Below are 21,071 nucleotides of genomic sequence, written 5' to 3' on the forward strand. Positions count from 1 at the left end.
GTTTTCCGGCCAATCGGCGAGTGGTTTGGCTCCGATTTGGCCACAAGGAGGTTCAGCATCGAAAAACGAGCCAATAGGAGAAATTTTACCTCGTTTGGCGGTCGAAAAATCCTCCTGTGCGGTGGTGGCGACAGGTTCCTCCGGTGGCTAGGTCGTCTTCTCCGGCGAGGGTTCTGGCGGCTAGAGTTTGGGATTGGGTGTGAATGCGATTATTTATAACCATCTCCTTTTAATCTGAGCCGTCCATCATGATTTAATCTGAACCGTCCGATCGCGATTAAATTGGAAATAAATCTGGACCGTCCGCATGCGTGAGATCTGGGCCATCCATGCGCACTTTTGATCTGGGCCGTCTGTGCACGTGGGAACCAATCTGGGCCGTTCGATCGCGCACACGCGGATCCCTACGTGTCTCCGTCCCGCGTGGCTTTTCGCGTCAGCGTCCCTGCCACGCGGCCTGTCCTGGTTGGCTGGGGCTGCTGACCGGGCTGCTGACGTGGCTGCTGATGTAGCATTATTTTTTTAAATTGCGTTTTGACCATCGATTTTCGATTTTCTTTTCAAAAACATCTCCAGAATTCAAAATTTTATCCATTTTTTCCAAAATCAATTTCAATTAAATTCCAAAAATAATTTTACCATATTTTATTATTATTATTATTTTATTTATATTAAATTAAATTAAAACCTTATAAATTAAATATTAAAATAGAATAAAATTAAACAAAATTCTAATAAAAATTTAAAATAAAATAAAAAAAATTTTGGGTGTTACAACTCTCACCCCCTTAAAGAAATTTGGTTCATTAAATTTGCTTCTTACTCTTGGTCGAACAAATGGGGATACTGGGCTCTAAAGTCTGATTATAACTCTCAGGTAGCCTCCATTTGGCGAGTGATTTTGCCACACTACCTTTACAAATGATATTTCTCGGTTGCGGAGTATTCTGCTTTTTCGGTCCGTGATACCGACTGGTACTTCCTCATAAGATAAGTTTTCTTGAAGTGGAAGCGGTTCATGAGCCAATATATGAGAGGGGTCCGGGTTGTACTTACGTAGCATGGATACATGGAACACATTGTGGACCTTGGAGAGCTCTGGAGGCAGTACTAGTCTGTAGACGGCAGTACCAATTCTGTCTAAAACTTCATTTGGTCCAATAAATCGGGAGGTTCAGTTTTCCTCTCCTGCCGAGCCTACTAATTCCTTTGAAAGGAATGACCTTAAGGAACACCCAGTCGCTTTGTTCAAACGCTAAATCTCTCCTTCAGGTATCCGCATAACTCTTCTGACTGCTCTAAGCCGTCTGAATGTTCTTTTTTATTTTAACTATTTTAGACGTGGTCTCTTCTACCAACTCCGGGCCGAACAATTTCTATAAAATTTACTCTATATTTAAATTATATATTGATTAAAAGAAATACTTGATTATTTCTATAAAATATAATTATCACAAAAATTTTATGATTTGTATTATTATAAATTAATTAAATAGATAACTATAATAACTTAAAAAAATTAAAATTTGATAATAGTTTATTATTTTTAATAAACTAATAATCACCTCTTTTAAACGTTAGAGAGAAAATCGATTCCAACACAGAGCCCTAAATCGGCCTTTCCAAGCGCGCTGCATCCTCATCGTCGATAAAACACCCCATAATTTGCCCTAGTCACAATTTCTTCATCAGTGCTGCTCCACTCTGTTCCTCGATTCGCACAAGAGAGCTATTTTGCGGCAACCAGGTGCCTCGTATCAGTTCCGTACTCCGGCAACTACGTTGCATTTTCTTCTTGATTCAGAAGTGTTTCGATTTTTCTTGGCGATTCGTAGAGAAACCAAAAGGGAGATTTTGATAAAGCTGCAACGGGATACGGGAAAAAAGACTGCTTCTGTCCGTGGAAGGTGTGGTTCAAGGCGTCTTTGCAGTCAAGATTCGTTCAAATAGGTAAAACTACGCAAACTATGGCCATGTATTCCCTGAATATGTGATTGAGTTGGATCTTTTTTTTTATGTATCTGGTAAAGAAATTGGAATGCCTGTGTGTTTGCATAACCTCGAATATTTATTGAGTTTAATTTTGCGGTCGACTAACGTGGTAACTTTATGAGTTGTTTTGGGATCTTTGGTTAAGCGATAATGAAGTTCAATCGAAGAGTATAGCGTATGGAGTGTTTTTAAACGTTAGTTACTGAATTGAATGGTAATGCAGTATGCATGATGGCCTCTCTACCCTTCCCCTCCAGAGAGTTTTTTTTCCCCTCTTATTTTGCCTTTTCCCTTTTCATGTCTGTTTGTTGCATTCCAGTAACAGTCAAAATCCCGGACCAAAACTTCCCGTTTCTTTTAGGTTTTTCTGCTTATGTATAAAATAGGATGTTCTGTGGGTCAGCATATTAGCTTAAGGCGACGCCCTTTGATTGCTTGACAAAAAGATCACAACGCTCAGAATGAATCTTGGCTTTGTTGCTTCTATATCATTCTCTATTTGCTTTTGTCATTTTTCTTGAATGCCTTTCTTGTGTTTTTGCATCAGTTTTACTATAACTATGGAAACCCTTTTTAAAAACAATTACTGCATTTATGATTGAGCTGGAAACAAGGTTTTATAGTTCAGCACGTCGAAGTAGTGCTTGGCCCTTCAGGTGTGTTGCAGAAAAAGCCTCTAAGAGCCTTAAAACAGAACAAATACACTCTGCTGCATCTTTGTTCTCCTTTTAGCTTTTATCCCTCAGTTTTTGATCCTTAGTGGACATACTCAAAACCTGCTCTATAGAAAATGAGAATCTTTAAAATTATAGAGTAATAATAAATCAGAATCTGTGTTAGGGTTTTATATATATCAAAATCTTGGCATTACAGCTTCATATTTTTATTTCAAAAAAAAAAAAAAATCAAAGTCTTGGGCTCTTAGTAATCTATCTAGAATGAAAAAGATTGTTTATCTTGAAGAAGTTGATATGCAATATGTTAAGTGATTTATATAAATTTCAAGCTAGTAGCGTTGCTTGGCCTTAGTTCATCTTTTGGAAATACTAAATATATTTTTTAAGTTCTAACTATTAGTCTTGTCTTAATCTTCCTTATTGTTTGCAGGAGATATCTCTGTAAACTTTTGGCATCTCAGTTCTATTTCAGCTAATTAACATGGAGGTTGGTGTCGAACTATCTCTTCATGTGCTTTTTCTCTGGTTGCTTTGTTTGGTTAATTTGTTTTGTAACCTTTTCTCTCTAGAAACAAGGAGATGGATTGCGTGGTATTGATCCATATAAGACAACTGAGACACTGGAACCTGAGACCACAGATGGTGGGGGGTTACACATTCCTGTGAAAGATAGACCAACTTATAGAGCTCCTGAGAAAAAATCTCGTTTAGGTATGGTGTATGAAAATTCTATCAATTAATGCTTTGTTGTTTGTACTCTTTAAGTGCCAGTTCTGTGTTGGACATGACACAAAATCGGTGCTGTTATGGAACCTGCGTCTGACACTTGATGTGCGTGCTAGGCATTTGATGATCCATAGTAGAGGTTATGGTATATGATAATGTGAATATAATGATGAAGAGTCTTGATTATGTTGAAAAAGAGCACATTAATGGAAATATATTTTCTTGATTGTCTTAAATATGAACATTTTTTGTATAATAATTACTTAATCCATTATATATTACTAAGTATTTTTTTGCTCACTGTAGCTATCAGTTTGCTATCTTTTGTGCTGAGAACTGTATTTTTTTATGTGTATGACACATAGCTTTATGGATAATTTTTTTTAATTTTTTTTTCATAGCAATCAAATCCAAGTACCCATATCCAGTTTGTGCTTTATTGAATCAGCATATCTTTTGACTGTGAGAATTATCAACTCAGACACTTGGACCCAAATCCATGGCCTTATCTGCCGCTTGCACCTGAGTTAAAGCAAGATAGGTTTAATGTGATCAGCAAATTTTTAGTAAAGTGATGAGCAACTTAATTCTCGGGTGTGTTATTTATAGATAAAGGTAAAACTGTTGATAGAAAAAGGTTTAGATTTACTGTATTTATTTGTGACAGGATTAGATGTTCGTGCAAGTGAAAAACGGGAAGTTTCTAGGGTTGCTGGGGGATTCAAGGTCCCGAAGGAGAGAGTTGCTTCAGTTGCAGCATCTATCAATGAGGAAGAGAAATTTGAATCTTTTGGAACAGATGAGGCCCGAAGTATCGGTAAACAAAGTCATTTCAGCAGGCAATATCGCGAAAAGTTTGCAAGTTCTCAAACTTGGGAAGGTACATTTTCTTTAATTTCAAATAACCTTGTTATTTTTATTTGAATAACATGTGAATGCTTGAAGGAGTAGAGGTTTGTATCTTTTATGCTCCTTTTCTGTTTTTTCACTTATAGAAGAGAAGTGCTCCAAGGGGGTGATCAACCTTGTACCTGTTGGATGGTTACAGGGATCTAGTTTATGATTTTCAGACTTCAAGCATGTTAATATACATTTGGTTTTTGGTTGGTCTCCTCCCCCATGCATCCTTTATTTTGAATTGTAAAATTCATTTTTAGATGGTTTCATGATTTGATTTCAAGTGCGTGCTTACATTGATATTCATGTAAAATGTCTGGGATCTTGAGTCTCATCTTTCTCATATTAAGTGGTTGTTATAAACCTGTGCTTTTGTTATGGATGCATGCTTACATATATATTATGCAAAGTATCTGTTATCCTATGGAAGTGAGCTACTTGGAGTGCTTCACTATAGTCTTAAGTTTAAGCTTTCTTATATGAAGTGGTTGATTGGCAGTGCAACATATTTAAATGTGTTTGTAAAATTTTAATGTTCTTCTTTCTGTTTTTTGAGCAAATTTCCTTGTGGCCTAACTGGAAAATTAATTCTTTCGTGTAGAAGATACTGTGACTGTGTCAGGACAAATTAGTAATAAATCTGAAGCTGCTCAATCTTTGCAGTCCAATGTAAGGGATTTTTCATTTATTATTAACCAGTTTTTCCTTTTTCTTCCAAATGTAGTGCACGTATCCCTTCTTAAGTGTGTATCCTGTTATTTTCCTCTTCTGAGTATGATTTTGTCATGAATTATCAGGAATGAATAAAAATATTGTTAGTATAGATATTAACGTTTAAATTTCTTTTCTTTTTCCTGTTGTCTTTCATGGCAGAAACAAAAAAAAAAAATACAGTTTGTTCTGGTGTTACTTGTAGCTTCCCTCTAACTCAGATTATAAGATGGTGTTTCAACTATTTAGTGCTTCATTTCATGCTTGATTGTAATGCTATAGTTTGACTTTTACCTTTCTCACGGCTTTTTCTAACTTTTTCTTTCCAATTGAAGCTTACAGCATCATCTGTTGGAAGTTCTCGTAGTGTCTCATATAGGAATTCTAGTTATGAGAGGTATGATCGAGATGGGGAGAGAAGAGATCATAGAGATGATAGGAAGAGTGAAAGCACAAAATCAAGACAAAGATTTTATGAAGACAGTGAGGAGCGCTATCATGGACGAGAGTCACGTCATAGATACGAGCAAGAGCGTGTTGGAGAATATGGAGGAAAACGTCGAAGATATGAAGGTGCAAGGAGGACACCTGGTAGGAAATGCTTTTCATTTGAAGTATTTTAGTTCTTTTCTTCTGATGATGTTTACCTCAATACAGAAAAACAGAATTGGGATACCAAAGTCCAAATGCATCATAGTATTTTATAAAAGTATCACATTTTACTCTTTAAAAAAGTATTTTATGAAAATATCGTGTTTTTTGCACATCATTTGGAAGTTGCTTTTTCCCTTCTTTTATATTTCATTTTGCAAATTTCCATCTTCAATGAACTATTTGTCTTGAGTTTTTTTTCTTTTTCTTTTTTCAGTCTGATAAATTTCATCTAGTGGAAGTCTTATGAGTTTCTGAGATGAATTTGTGAAAGTTCAATTTAGCAAGTGCCTAATGGCACAAGTTATCTTTTTCTTTTAGTACTTGATCAAACATTCATTATTATCTACGTATCTCATTAATTTTTAAGTTTTTTTGTAATAGTATTCAAGTATGTAGGGCATGACATTGTTAGGTTGGAGGATTTTGGGAATGTCATTGGCCCCTAACACAATTATAAATGGTTTCTACATGGGTGGTACCCTTTTTGGTATCTTGTTAATATATTTTTCACACTTCTTATTTTTAAAAAATAGTATTCAAGTATGTAAATCTTCTCCTCTACTGTAAATATTGCAGGTAGGTCTGATTGGGATGATGGGAGATGGGAATGGGAAGAAACGCCACGTCGCGACAGTGACTCTAATTCTAGTAGGCGTCATCAACCTTCTCCATTTCCCATGTTACTTGGGGCTTCACCTGATGCTCGACTAGCATCCCCGTGGTTGGGTACACCTCGCTCTGCTGGTATGTTATAGCATCTCTGTCATTAGTTCAATATGCACGTGATTAATTCAACAATTATTTCTTTCTGCTTTTTTATTTTTGTACTTTATTGCTTTGCATTGCTTTAATTTCGCACTATAATACCTTTTTAACCCTCTTCTCTAATTACTACAGTTTCATCTGTTTCTCCCTGGGACCTTGGTGCTCCTTCTCCAGTTCCAATACGTGCTTCTGGATCCTCAGTTAAATCTTCAAGTTCTAAACGTAGTGGGAGGTCCTTCCAGCTTACCTTTCTGAAGGAAAAGAACCACTCGTCTGAGGTACCTTATTTCCTATTGTAATGAGGGATTAATTATTTGTTGGGCTTGGTATTGGAGGCAGGATACATTTTCTTTTAAAATCTTTCATTTCTTTTTGAAAGTTTTTCATAGATCTTGTACTGTCCTTGTATGGCTTCATGCTTACTTGGGGCATGCTATTTTTATGTGGACAGGATGGAGAAGAAGAGAATCCATTTTCGGCTGAAGATCAAAATCATGAGATTACAGAAAGTATGCGTTTGGAGATGGAATACAATTCTGACCGTGCATGGTAATTTATATATACGTGTACAATGTGGAAATTTTCCACTCCATGTGAAATTAATGGTTTAATCGCTTTTGTTTTCCATTAATAACTAAAATTCGTAATCCTTATATTAGGTTTTAAAGAACAAGTTTTAGTAGCAAACACCTGAATAGCGTATTTCTGATCGATGAATAATTTTCTTTTGGTTCTTCTATGTTATCTAGGAAAGTCTTTGAAAATCACTTATAAGCTTTATAAATAGAAAATTTTTCATAATAATACTTCGATTCTTGAGTCAACTCTTGTTTTGATTTTTCCTTTGTGGGGTTTTCAAGCCTCCGTTTTCCCTTTGTTTATTTCATGTCAAGGTCTTTATATAGACATCTTTCATTTCAACTCGTGAGTTTTGTCATATAGGTATGACCGAGAAGAAGGGAATACAATGTTTGATGCAGATAACTCTTCATTTTTCTTTGGTGATGAGGCATCTCTCCGGAAGAAAGAGGCAGAGTTGGCAAAGAGACTGGTATAACTTCATTTCTAGTTATTTACATCTATCAACTTTTTCTCATCATTTATTGTTTGATATTAATATTTGGATGGCTTTTGTTTTTCTCTTCATTAGTCTATTGGTGTTTCTTTTTTGAAATGTAAAGTGTATCTTGTATTAATATAGGCACCAAGCCCATTTACAACATTTACAATTCTACATTAGTCTATAGGTGTTATAAAATTTGAATGGGGAAATTGTTGGCTTATGTTTACAATCAGGAAAGTTACATTTATTCCATGAAATCTAACAGAGTGATCTAGTGACCTAGAAGTTCTGTTTTGTGTAAATTTAAAAGCAATTGCATGGTTGGGTTTATAAATGTTCAAATGAGGCATACTGTTGCTACCCTGAGTTTGAATATCTAAATAAGTTAAAATGTTTAGGAGAAAAAGAAATGGTGGAAGAACAAACTCCTAGTAGTGGTTTGACGTTCCTAGGTAACCTCTATCTTGCTTCAGCATTAATCTTTCAAAAAATGCCATGTACTTTAAGTTTATTCCCAAAAGAAAAAAAATAAAGAAGTGTTGTTTTAGATGATGTTTGAATATCTTTGGGTGGTAGCAATGGATCTTATCACTTGTATCTGTAAAATGGAGTCCCTTATAAATACATTTTCGAACATTTTTAAAATTTGAAAATCAATGACGTTGCCAATATTGTGGAACAATGTTGCTTCAGACATCTTTGTTAACAATAAAAAATTGTTGTTTCGATGATGTTTGAATATCTTTGGGAAGTAGCGATGGATCTTATCACTTGTATTTGTAAAATGAGTCCCTTGTAAAATTTGATAATCAATGACATCTAATACTGTGGAAATGGTGTTGCTCTGCATGTATTTGATTGAGATCTATCTCCTTCTGGAATCTCTTTTTCTTTTTTCACTGGAATATGTACATGTGATTTCTTTCCTGTTTATGAAATTATTCTTGGTGTTAATTTTGAATGTTTTATTTATAATAAGAATCTTTCCTTCAGGTTCGAAGAGATGGGACTAGAATGTCTCTTGCCCAAAGCAAAAAGTTATCACAACTTACTGCTGACAATGCTCAGTGGGAAGACAGACAGCTTTTGCGATCTGGAGCTGTAAGGGGAACTGAAGTGCAAACTGAGTTTGATGAGGAGGAGGAACGTAAAGTTATTCTCCTTGTACATGGTAAGACGACTCCATGATAAATTAGTAAATGAGTGGTTGAATCAGTTGGACGTGTAGATAACAGCTGCTTGAACTGCATTTTTTCTTTTTTTGTTACAGATACAAAGCCTCCTTTCCTGGATGGAAGAGTTGTTTTTACTAAACAAGCAGAGCCAATAATGCCTATCAAAGATTCCACATCAGACATGGCTATTATTTCACGCAAAGGGTCTGCCCTGGTGAGGGAAATTCATGAGAAGCAAAGTATGAATAAGTCACGCCAACGCTTTTGGGAGCTTGCTGGCTCCAAACTTGGTGATATTCTTGGTGTTGAGAAAACAGCAGAGCAGGTATTTAGTCGATGAAGATGATATCTTTTTTACTCTTTAAATCTTTCTTTGTTGGTGTTTTTGTGTTATGTGGTTCGGTACTTAATTGTGTCATTCTTGCTGTAGATCGATGCTGACACTGCTGTAGTAGGTGAACATGGTGAAATTGATTTTAAGGAAGATGCAAAATTTGCACAGCATTTGAAGAAGCAAGAGGCTGTAAGTGAATTTGCTAAGTCCAAAACCATGGCAGAGCAGCGACAATATCTGCCTATATATTCAGTACGAGATGAGTTATTGCAGGTTTGAGGTCTTCTTTTTGCTATATATTTGGATGTTGTAAATCAGGTCTAAATTTTTTTAATAGAATATAGAATTGAAACTTTTTTATCCTCTTTGCATATTCCTATCTCTACTGGGACTCACGGACGTTGCTCTATATCTAGAAAAGTAAAAAAATTAAAGCATAATGATTTGATTTTTCATGAAAGGCTTTCTGTTAGTGCTTTATGAATCATTACTTTTTTTATGCCCCAAAAAAGTAATGACTTGATTAATTATTGAAAATGAAATACGATGTAATGGGAGCTGAATGATGGACAGGAACTTGGAAGGTTCTCAAGTATCTTATTTCTATTTGTTTTGTACTGTCATATGCTTGAATGAAATTTAAAAAAAAAAAATTCAAGTTCCATTAGACCTTTTGATGCCACAGAAAAAGATCCTAAAGTAGACATATTATTAAGGTCTTTAGGTTATCTAGGAATTAGTATCTATATGGTATAGGTTGATCATTTTCTATTTAGTTATTTTACTATAGGTTATTCCAATTAATTAGTTTATTTTTTTATTTCATAGAATTCCTAAATAGACTTAGAATTTCTATTTTGATTGTATTAGCTTAGTTTGCTAGACATTCTTTTTTAACTTTTCCATCTTGTTGCTGTCATGCTTTTCTAATGTTTCTCAAACATTTATTTAACAGGTTATTCGTGAAAATCAGGTGGTGATTGTTGTTGGAGAAACTGGTTCAGGAAAGACAACCCAACTTACACAGGTTCATCATTTGATACAGTATTTTGTCTTTATTTATTCCATTGTTTCACTAAAGTAATATGTGTGTGTGTGTGTGTTTCTCAAAAGTAAATTGACTATGGTGTTGATTTTGCCACAGTATCTTCATGAAGATGGATACACTTCAAATGGCATAGTAGGTTGCACCCAACCAAGGCGAGTAGCAGCCATGAGTGTTGCAAAAAGAGTTAGTGAAGAGATGGAAACTGAGTTGGGGGATAAAGTTGGCTATGCTATTCGTTTTGAAGATGTGACTGGCCCGGACACTTTGATCAAGGTTTGTGGTTTTATGTCTATTAGGTCAAACATGTTTAGGACCTCCCTAGCATTTCTTAAATGTGACCTTGTTGGATTGGGGATTATAAGTGTCTGATTGCGATATACAATGATGTGATGATGCTTTTTCTATGTAGTACATATTTATATTTGTTTTCATGAGTTTTCTTAACGGACTTAGGTAAGTGGTGTTAACTGAATTGGTCGTGTTTGTACATATATTAGTTTATTGTTAATATCTATCAAGTAGTTACTGGTCAGTTAATTGTATATCTCCGTTTGCTATGTTAGTCTTTCTTTATTCATGACAGCTGAATTTTTCCTTTGTAATGTTGCAGTACATGACTGATGGAGTACTTCTTCGTGAAACTTTAAAAGATTCTGATCTTGACAAGTACCGGTATGGTGAATAGATAGTTTGATAATTCTATATTCACAGTATATTTGTAACATCAATATGTTATTTACTATGAAGTCTTGAAATACTGCAGTGTTATTGTGATGGATGAAGCACATGAAAGATCACTCAATACAGATGTATTGTTTGGGATATTGAAGAAAGTGGTTGCCCAGCGTCGGGATTTCAAGCTGATTGTTACATCTGCAACATTAAATGCACAGAAATTTTCTAATTTCTTTGGCAGGTAACTAGATTTTCATTTATTGCTTAACTCCTTTTGGTTCTAGTTAATAAAAAGTAAAAACTGATTTTTGATATGTTTGCAGTGTGCCAATTTTCCACATTCCTGGACGCACTTTTCCAGTTAATATTTTATACAGTAAGACTCCATGTGAAGATTATGTTGAAGCAGCAGTTAAGCAGGCTATGACTATTCACATTACAAGTCCTCCAGGTGATATCCTTATTTTCATGACTGGCCAAGATGAGATTGAGGCAGCTTGCTATGCGCTTGCTGAGCGAATGGAACAACTCATTTCGTCTACCAAGAGGGGAGTTCCTAAACTCCTAATACTCCCGATATACTCCCAGTTGCCTGCTGACTTGCAAGCAAAAATATTCCAGAAGGCTGAAGATGGCGCCCGCAAATGTATTGTTGCGACCAACATTGCTGAGACATCATTGACTGTCGATGGAATTTATTATGTCATTGACACTGGTTATGGAAAGATGAAAGTTTACAATCCTAGGATGGGTATGGATGCTCTCCAAGTTTTCCCTGTTAGTCGGGCAGCAGCTGATCAACGTGCAGGACGTGCTGGGAGAACTGGACCTGGTACCTGCTACAGACTTTATACAGAGAGTGCATACTTAAATGAATTGCTGCCGAGCCCTGTGCCAGAGATTCAAAGAACGAACCTTGGAAATGTGGTATTGTTGCTAAAGTCACTTAAAATAGAGAATTTGCTAGATTTCGATTTTATGGACCCACCTCCACAGGATAACATCCTTAATTCCATGTACCAGTTATGGGTCTTGGGTGCTCTTAGCAATGTGGGTGCTTTAACTGATCTTGGATGGAAAATGGTTGAGTTTCCTTTGGACCCCCCACTGGCTAAGATGCTTTTGATGGGCGAGCAACTAGAATGTATTAATGAGGTTTTAACAATTGTGTCAATGCTTTCAGTTCCGTCAGTGTTCTTCAGGCCTAAAGATAGAGCAGAAGAGAGTGATGCGGCAAGGGAAAAATTTTTTGTCCCAGAATCTGACCACTTAACCCTCCTCAATGTTTACCAGCAGTGGAAAGAGCATGATTATCGGGGAGACTGGTGTAACGATCACTTTTTGCATGTTAAAGGATTGAAAAAGGCTAGAGAGGTGAGGTCCCAGCTATTAGATATTCTCAAGCAGCTGAAAATCCCACTAACTTCTTGTGGACCTGATTGGGATGTAATTCGAAAAGCCATTTGTTCTGCGTATTTCCACAATGCAGCAAGACTGAAGGGTGTTGGGGAGTACGTAAACTGCAGGAATGGAATGCCTTGCCATTTGCACCCAAGTAGTGCTTTATATGGCTTGGGTTATACACCAGACTATGTTGTTTACCATGAATTGATTTTAACGACGAAGGAGTACATGCAGTGTGCCACAGCAGTGGAGCCCCAATGGTTGGCTGAGCTTGGACCTATGTTTTTCTCTGTAAAGGAATCAGATACGTCAATGTTGGAGCATAAGAAAAAGCAGAAAGAAGAGAAGACGGCAATGGAAGAGGAGATGGAAAATTTGAGGAAAGAACAATTAGAGGTGGAGAGAAAAAGCAGGGAGAAGGAAAGAGAAAAGAGGAGGAAGCAACAACAACAGATTTCAATGCCGGGAATGCGCCAGGGTCCTTCCACATATCTACGACCAAAGAAGTTCGGTTTGTAAATTTGTCTCTGTAGTTAATTCTTACTGTTAGAAACACAGATTCTCTCAATTTTTACCACAGAAAAGATTTACAAAAGATACAAAATTTTGTATTTGTATGTATCTTAAATTACTGGATGTACAGAAGATGTAGGTGAAGGTGATGTCGGACTTTTTATGTTGTAATTTTATCTTGCTTTTGTACATTTTCTCTCTTTGGATTCATTGGCAGTGAAGATGCCAATTGACCTACAGAAGCCAACTAACTGAAGATGATACTGATTTATAAAAAGTGAAATTGATTGATATCAATCTTTTTGTAATGGCAATGGAAAAATTGCTGTAAAGTTTGGTTTACACCTTAATGTGTGTCTTCGTGTATAAATTGTGTTCTCTGTTGCCTTTGATTGGAAGGATTGAATTTTAAAATGTTAGTCTTCTAGTTACAAGTCAATTTTTATATTTTATAATAATTTGATAAATTATTCATTTGATTCTATAATTTAATTTATAGTTATATATATATTTTTAATAATTTTATATAATAGATAAAATTATTTTATTAAAATATATATTTCTAAACTTAAAAAGTAAACTAAGTATATATATATCCATCCCCATTATGTGCTCGCTGACATCATCAAGTATAAATTATTGTCTAATCTACTTTTAATTTTAACAAATTTTTTTTTAATACAAAATAATATCAAGTATAAATTATTGTATTAATTTTTTGTTCATTTAAACTCTGATACTTTTAAAACATGCTAAAATAAATACTATCTTCTATTAAAAAAATACGTGTCATTAATAAGTAGACAATAAATAAATTAATAATATTTTTATTATTATCAATTTATTAATTTAATAAAATCAATTTTAGAACTATTATTTTTTATTAGAAAATAAAAAAAAATACATAATGTATGTAAAAGATTAAATTATAAATCAAGGGACGTAAAAGGAAATTATTTTGAGAGGAGAATGATTAAGGAATAGAGACAAGAATCACATTCTTATATTCAAAAGTGGAGTTAAAGGTATTCACTACAAAATATTTAACCATTTTCTTTTATACACTCCAATCAAATTTATAACAATCATTTTATTTAATTTTTTAGTTTTATAATTATAAAAATGTCTAATTTCACTTATTTTTTAATTTATCTCTAAATTTTCTCTTTGGCAAAGAAGAAAGAGTTTGAACTTTTGGGATATAATAAACTAATTACTAAAATTGCAGTCAGTTAAGACCCATGTTTACTAATTTATGGATTTGATTAAATAATTAATTTAAAAATATAATTAAAAAAATAAAAAATATAAACATTATGCTAAATATTTAAAATTTATTATTATAAATTAATTAAACATATTTTATCTTCTTTAAATAAATAAATATATATATTTTTTTAAAAAAGTGAAATATCAAACATGTGCAAGAGAGAGAGAAGATTCGCAGTTGCGTGAGGACCGAACGGCGACCAGTACACACTCCCCTTCGTATAAATAAAGCCTTTTTTCTCTTCTCAAAACTCAGCACAACAAACCAGTTCAGAGAGAGTCTGAAAAAGATGCCAGAAGAGACGATTACGATTGATTACGTAATGGAGAAGGCGTCTGGGCCTCACTTCTCCGGTCTACGCCTCGACGGCCTTCTATCGTCGCCGCTGGTTTCGTCCACTTCTTCTCCTTCTCATCTCCGCTCTTCTTTTTCTTCCGCTCCTGCTTTTGCCGACGGTAATGCTCCCAAGCAGCCCTTCGTCATCGGTAAAACATCGTCTCTCTTGTCTTTTTGCTTCTACTACTACGTCTCTTTGCTTTATTGTTCTCTAAAATTTCTTCATGATTTTCTATTTGGAAGTTATTAATTTACTTCCTCCGAGAAAGGACAATTTCTCAATGATTCTTCGTTTTGTTTTTCGCAAAAGGAGATTCTTCTTCTTCTTTTACTTGGTTATCGCTAGTTTTGGTTAGTTAATTGAGGTTTTTCTTTCAGTGAATCCTGTAGGGAGCGAGTTAGGTGTTTCTCTATAACTCATAGCTAAGCAGAACTTTCTGTTTCCTGTTACATTTCCTTGATTCTCTTGAGGGAACCGGTTTTGCTCATATATATTTATGTATATGGCTTCAAGTTCATGAATCAGATTCGCTCACTAATTGTTAATTTGTGTTATTGTGCGTTTGATTAATTTCATTTTCCTTGTCTGGCCGTGCTTGGTTTTATGTGATTGTACAGGAGTATCAGGTGGTACAGCTTCTGGTAAGACAACTGTTTGTGACATGATTATCCAACAGCTTCATGATCATCGCGTAGTCCTAGTTAATCAGGTTCCTTTTCGAGGCTACTTGTTTTGTCATTGCAGCTTGTGATGAGTTAACTTAGTTTAAATTGTTCTCTCATTTCTGCTTACTTATTTGGTATGATTATCTTTAGGATTCATTTTACCGTGGTTTGACACCTGAAGAATCGGAACGTGTGCATGAGTATAATTTCGATCATCCTGGTATTAATTTCTTATGCGTTCGGCATATGAATATGTGTTTACATTTCCAACATCATTGTTGAATTAGCAACATTTGGCATAAATTCTATTTTTGTGATTTGGTTTTTTACACAGATGCTTTTGACACCGAGCAACTTTTGGATTGCATCCAAAAGTTGAAAAGCGGGCAATCTTACCATGTGCCAATTTATGATTTCAAGAAGCATCATCGCTGCTCAGATAGCTTCCGCCAGGTATGAGCTGTTTTCTAAATTGTGATTTTAGGATCTCTACCTATTTGGTTAGTCTTTGAACTTTTTGATGATCTAGTTGCTGACCGAATATTTTCACAAAGTGCATCATAGTAAGTTATTTTCCCTAATTATCTGCTTTTTGCCAAGTTTTGGGGACTGTAGCTTTCTTGTTGGATATGTGAATTCATTTTGCCTCTTGAACAACTGAAAGCTTCTATTGTCGTTTTCTGCCAGCAGTTAAAGTTGTACATTTGTAAATATTTAGTTGCATTTATGACAGACACATCATATTTTTGATAGACATATCTTTCTTTTCTCTAATTCGGATATTTTCCCTATTGTTGCCTTGAGTTGGTTGAGTGCTCTGTGGAATTATTGAAATCCCATTAAGGGTGATATCTGATAAGACCTATGATTTATCATATCTTTAATTGTTTAAGGTGCATTGATAATATTTTTCCATAAATTGGTTGCATCTTTCCCTAATTTTGCAGCTATCTGATGCTGGAACTGTTATATATTGAATGTAGTTTGTCATCTTGAATATTTTAGTTTCTGATATTCTTGCTGAAATATAGTTTTAAATAGAAAAGTTGTATGAGAATTATCTTTAATCTAATTATTTATGAACTAGTGATATTAAATTCATTATCAGGTCAATGCTTCTGATGTTATAATCTTGGAGGGAATTTTAGTCTTCCATGATCAACATGTCAGAAACCTAATGAATATGAAGATTTTTGTTGACACAGGTATGGCCGTTTATCTTGGTTTTCACGATCCTCATGTCTTTTTCATCATTTTTTATTTGTATATCATCACTTGCCTGTGTGTCTGTATGTGGGGTTTTTTTCTTAAATTTTCTGTACATATGTTCGAAGTGATATTTGAGTTAAAATGTTTCCATGTTTAAAGTTCTACTGAAAATTTGCGTTGTTAATTAAGGTCCTTTTGAGCAGAAGAGTTAATTTTTATTCGAATGTTAATGTTTCCAATCAATCATGATATTTTTAAATATCTCAAGTATTTAATTGAATCAATACATTTAGGGAAACACGAACAACAAAGCAAAGGGGGACTTATACAATTTTCTCCAATATCTCAAGTTCGATGTAAATTCAATTAAGTTGGATAATTTTGAAATGCACTTGCTCAATTTCATATGGTATTGAAATCAAAATTTCATGCTCTTTAAGTAATTTAAGGAGTAAGAATGTGGCTTTGAAATGACTCTACTCCTGGCGGAGTTTGTTTGTTCCAAACATAATGCCCAGAGAAAAGGAATTAATCTACTTAAATAAGGCTAGGGAGTGCCGTAGCTGATAACAAGAGTCTGGTATGGGCTTAGAGATGTTAAAATGTGAATTTCCAAGTGAACTTTTTTTTTTTATGAAATAAAAAAGTGTGAAATTATAATTAAGAATATGCACTAAGGGGGTGCAGCCCGTGTACAAAAGTATTTACATCTTATTGATGCCATTTATGACATGTCCCAAATCTTCAATCCTATACATGTTGTGTCCCAAAAAAATAGAACTAAAACAGTGGAACCAACTATTCTTAATCTTTACAATATTCCTTTCCACTCCATCAAACGCCCTCCTATTCTCTCTTTCCAAATAACCCAAAATATAGTCAAGGGGATAATTTTTAAAATTTTTTTCTTCTTACACATCCCACCCCAAGCTCACAACTCCTCTTTCACCGAACCAGCCCCAACCCAATTAATACCCAACAAGCCATAAACCATTGACCATACATGGAATTTCCAAGTTAACTCCTTGTTGCAAACTTTGTAAAAAAGGAAAAAACAATTAAACGTTACTTCTTGCAAACTGACAGTGTTTGGATAGGCTTGAAACTGGTGGAGAGCAATGTGTGCTTATTTCTTATGATGTGTACAGACTTAAATATCACCTACTTAAAATGAAAGTCATGAAACATGCAATGCCAATCATTAGTTGGATTCATTTTGTGGCCCAACCTTGAAAGGCAGATCTCAGAAGATTTTAGATTCCTGACTGTTTTGGTTCCATGGTCTGGCACTTTTTACTGTTCCTATAACCTTGAAATTTACGAGTTATTTTCTTTCCGGATGTGTTTATACGTGTCATGTAATGGAGCCATGACTCTCTCCCTCTCTCTATGTTATTTAAAAAAAATCATTAATTTTCTCTCTCTTTTTATGTCATTTTTACTTCTCCATATTTAGATATCTTATATAGCCATTAATTGATGCTAGATGCTGATGTGAGGCTGGCTCGTAGAATAAGACGTGATACTGTTGAGAGGGGTAGGGACGTTACCTCCGTTCTTGAGCAGGTAAAGCTCTTCATAATATATTTTTATCTTAAAGTCGTTTCATTTCTCCCTTGGGTTTTCCTGAATATCTCTACAAGCAGTGGAGCTGTAAGTAACTTTTTGCAGTCCATGATATCACATTTTGATGGAAGCATTTGCATAATGCTCTGTATTTATGTCAGAGTGCTGATCTTTGTTTTTCTCCCCGTTTTTACTTTCTAAAATATGGAAGATTTTCACTCACAGAAGCTGAATAGAATAGGAATTCAATACCTGCTGTTAAGCCGTGCCACAAGCTGAAGTGAGATGCCAGTCAACTTACAGCACAGTAGGACTAATAGTTAGTTTGTGCAGATATAGGTTCTCATGGTTCTGGTTTCCATGATAAGATAATTTTAAACTTCTATGCACTTTTGTTTTTCGTATCTCTTACTGTTAGTATTTTCTTTATTCTGATTAAGTGATTTTGTTATAGTTGGTCCCATACGCTGACCATTATTATGACTTTTTGCAGTATGCGAAGTTTGTTAAACCTGCATTTGATGATTTTGTTCTGCCTTCGAAGAAGTATGCTGATGTGATCATTCCCCGTGGAGGTGATAATCATGTTGCCATTGATTTGATTGTTCAACATATCCACACAAAGCTTGGCCAACATGATCTCTGCAAAATATATCCCAATGTAACTGTAATTCAATCAACATTTCAGGTGTGTCTTCTTCTGATATCTGTTATATTGGTAGGTTTCTTTTCACTTAGTACTAGTTTAGAATGTGGAGAATGCACAGGTAAATGGTAGTTTTTGCTATTATGATGAGGAGAAGTCGTCTTTGCAAATATTAGTGTTGTCCCATCTCTTTGACTAGTCAGAGCTTTCATTATACCAGGCAATTATAAGAAAACTATGATATATAGCTGTGATATGTCGTAGAAGGTTGGAGTTATAGTGGAATGATTGGGAAAAGTTGCAGAAGGTTAGAACTCCAGCAATTCTCGTTCTGGGTTGTTGCAATTAAGCAAAGACCCAGAATAATACAGCCTGAGATTAGTGGTTAAGATTATTCCACTTATCTTGACAACTTCCCATGTTTGTGCTTGTCGAATATCTTATTATTTAATTTTAAGATCTTTATGGTCCTTGGTTTTCTCATATGGAGAATCATTATACAGATACGAGGCATGCACACACTGATTCGAGACAAGGACATATCAAAGCATGATTTTGTCTTTTATTCAGATAGATTGATTCGTCTGGTACCTTCTTTATGGCTCAACTAAACTTCACTAGTTCATCAAAGTTTACTCTATGTTCTTTGGAAATGACAATTTAATTTGTCTTGTTGACTGTAATTTTGAGGTTGTGGAGCATGGACTTGGTCATTTGCCATTCACGGAGAAGCAAATAGTTACTCCAACAGGTATGTCAAAGAGAACAAATAGTGGAGCTTGAGTCTCATAAATGATTCTGTTAGTGTCCACTCCTTTTCTGAATATTTTTGCACTCTTACCTCATATTCACATATTTGCTGGTTTTAGTAGCTGGAATGCTAATCTTGATGCTTGTAATCCCCTCAGGATCACTGTATACTGGTGTTGATTTTTGCAAGAAATTATGTGGAGTCTCCATTGTTCGAAGGTGAGCTCTGAATCAGGTATATTGATTTTTTTGGGTCTGATTTTTGAGAAGGAGCATTGATTTAGTTTTTTGAAATGTGAGTTGCCATTCCTTCTTTCCATCTCATCAAAGTGTATGTTAATTTAACATGAGATTCTCACGAATCAAGAAATTTCCTCTAGGTTTTAGTTTATTCTCTGCTTCTATAATTGCTTACAAGGTTTCTTTGTACAGTGGTGAAAGCATGGAAAATGCGTTGCGTGCATGTTGCAAAGGAATAAAAATTGGAAAAATTCTTATTCACCGGGATGGTGACAATGGAAAGCAGGTATTAAAGTTCTTTTCTTTTTTAATAAAGTAGTTCTGGCTTCCTTGGGTAATATGAATCTAACAGTAAGCTGCTCTTTCTTTTTATAAAAAGCTTATATATGAAAAACTTCCCATGGACATCTCAGAACGACATGTGCTGCTTCTAGATCCTGTTCTTGCTACAGGTGATTTTAATCTCTTTCTGCCTTTTGCATGTCCGATATCTGCCTCTATTGAATTGTGCAATTTTAGGTTCGGTTTGTATGAGGAGAAGTTTCCTCTGCATGCTCTTTCCCTTTCTTTGTCCTATTTTGATGAAGTTCACTTTTTCTCCTGACAGTAAGAGATTAATTTAAGATGGAGAAAGTGGTTACTAAAAATTCTTCTCTTACAATCATAGATGTAAAAAATTGTCATTGTTGACCTTTACTGCAGAAAAAATCATGGTGCAGTTAATGCTATAAAAGGAAAAGAAATTAAAAATGTTTGTTAATTTTTATATATTAAATATTAATATTGATGAATTTTTGGATAGGGAACTCTGCTAACCAGGCCATTGAACTACTAATACAGAAAGGAGTTCCAGAATCCCATATTATTTTCTTAAATCTCATCTCTGTGAGTTTTCTAACTGCTCTTTTATCAGATAATCCTTTTGCCATGCTGACCAGAAACGGCAAAGAATCTTGGTAATCCCTATACTGATCCTCCCACTCTTGTTTTTCTCCAGGCACCCGAAGGAATCCATTGTGTTTGCAAGCGATTCCCATCCTTGAAAATCGTGACTTCAGAAATCGATGCTTGCTTGAATGAAGAGTTTCGTGTAATACCAGGTATGGGTGAGTTTGGCGATCGATACTTTGGTACTGATGACTGATCAACATGTGAATATTAAGAGCTAAGCAAGCCAAGTTCTCAAGCACCCATTATTTTCTGCTTTTTGTTACAGTTGATGTTCTATGAAAAGAATTGTGATGTATAATAGGATGGTGATATGCTTATTCTCTAATATTGTATGATGTTGATGCTTCTGCTTGTTTCTCTAGTTCAATTTCCATTTACGTTATATTTTATATCTTTATTTAATTATTAGACTTGCTTTCCTACAGAAAATTACATTATAATTTTTTTTTTTATTTTTTGAATCATCTTTACTCGTTTTAAGTTGGGGGAAAAGATTCAGTTCGCGCGAATTGAAAGATTCACTCCGGTTGAGTAAAGGTGACTCAGGTACAAGAATTACGATGTAATTTTCTTTATCAAGACTAGTCTGGTTTCTAGTCAAAGAATGCAGGTAAAAATTGAATGAAATAGGTTATAATGGGTCAATTGTACAGCCGGTCTAGAGCGTTAGTCATAATGGGCCCAGTTTTTCGGCTGAAAGCCCATTATCATTTGTTCCCGTGTCTAGGACATAGAAGAGAATTTTTTCTATGATTCGACAATATTATGCCGTGCATGAGAGACTTCAGAAAATCCGCTAGAAT

The 21,071-nt window shown here is 34.8% G+C and overlaps 2 protein-coding genes across 3 annotated transcripts; both read left to right on the plus strand.

Moving 5' to 3' along the window:
• Positions 1-1,582: 1,582 nt before the first annotated feature.
• EMB3011 (RNA helicase family protein) lies at positions 1,583-12,823 on the plus strand. 2 transcript variants are annotated; one of them, XM_088215319.1, is made up of 18 exons: positions 1,583-1,950; positions 3,100-3,156; positions 3,239-3,380; positions 4,063-4,275; positions 4,894-4,961; positions 5,339-5,594; positions 6,234-6,401; positions 6,555-6,700; positions 6,874-6,971; positions 7,365-7,473; positions 8,479-8,656; positions 8,756-8,985; positions 9,091-9,267; positions 9,950-10,021; positions 10,139-10,315; positions 10,653-10,714; positions 10,806-10,958; positions 11,041-12,823. In XM_088215319.1, the coding sequence occupies exons 2-18, from the start codon at positions 3,151-3,153 to the stop codon at positions 12,638-12,640; spliced, it is 3,855 nt and encodes a 1,284-aa protein (XP_088071445.1). In that variant the 5' UTR covers positions 1,583-1,950; positions 3,100-3,150; the 3' UTR covers positions 12,641-12,823. The 2 variants fall into 2 exon arrangements, with proteins under 2 accessions (XP_088071445.1, XP_088071447.1); XM_088215321.1 differs by lacking the exon at positions 4,894-4,961 and having other exon boundaries at positions 5,346-5,594.
• A 1,262-nt stretch (positions 12,824-14,085) lies between these two features.
• UKL2 (uridine kinase-like 2) lies at positions 14,086-20,657 on the plus strand. Its single transcript, XM_088215335.1, has 14 exons — positions 14,086-14,389; positions 14,859-14,950; positions 15,057-15,126; positions 15,241-15,359; positions 16,015-16,111; positions 17,602-17,681; positions 18,175-18,369; positions 18,831-18,914; positions 19,018-19,078; positions 19,236-19,296; positions 19,510-19,603; positions 19,697-19,769; positions 20,120-20,202; positions 20,315-20,657. Exons 1-14 carry the CDS (start codon positions 14,194-14,196, stop codon positions 20,459-20,461), a joined length of 1,452 nt encoding a protein of 483 aa, XP_088071461.1. The 5' UTR covers positions 14,086-14,193; the 3' UTR covers positions 20,462-20,657.
• The last annotated feature ends 414 nt before the right edge of the window (positions 20,658-21,071 follow it).

Source organism: Carica papaya, chromosome 1 (genome assembly GCF_054855325.1).
Source record: "Carica papaya isolate Zhongbai chromosome 1, ASM5485532v1, whole genome shotgun sequence".
NCBI classification, from domain to species: Eukaryota; Viridiplantae; Streptophyta; class Magnoliopsida; order Brassicales; family Caricaceae; genus Carica; species Carica papaya.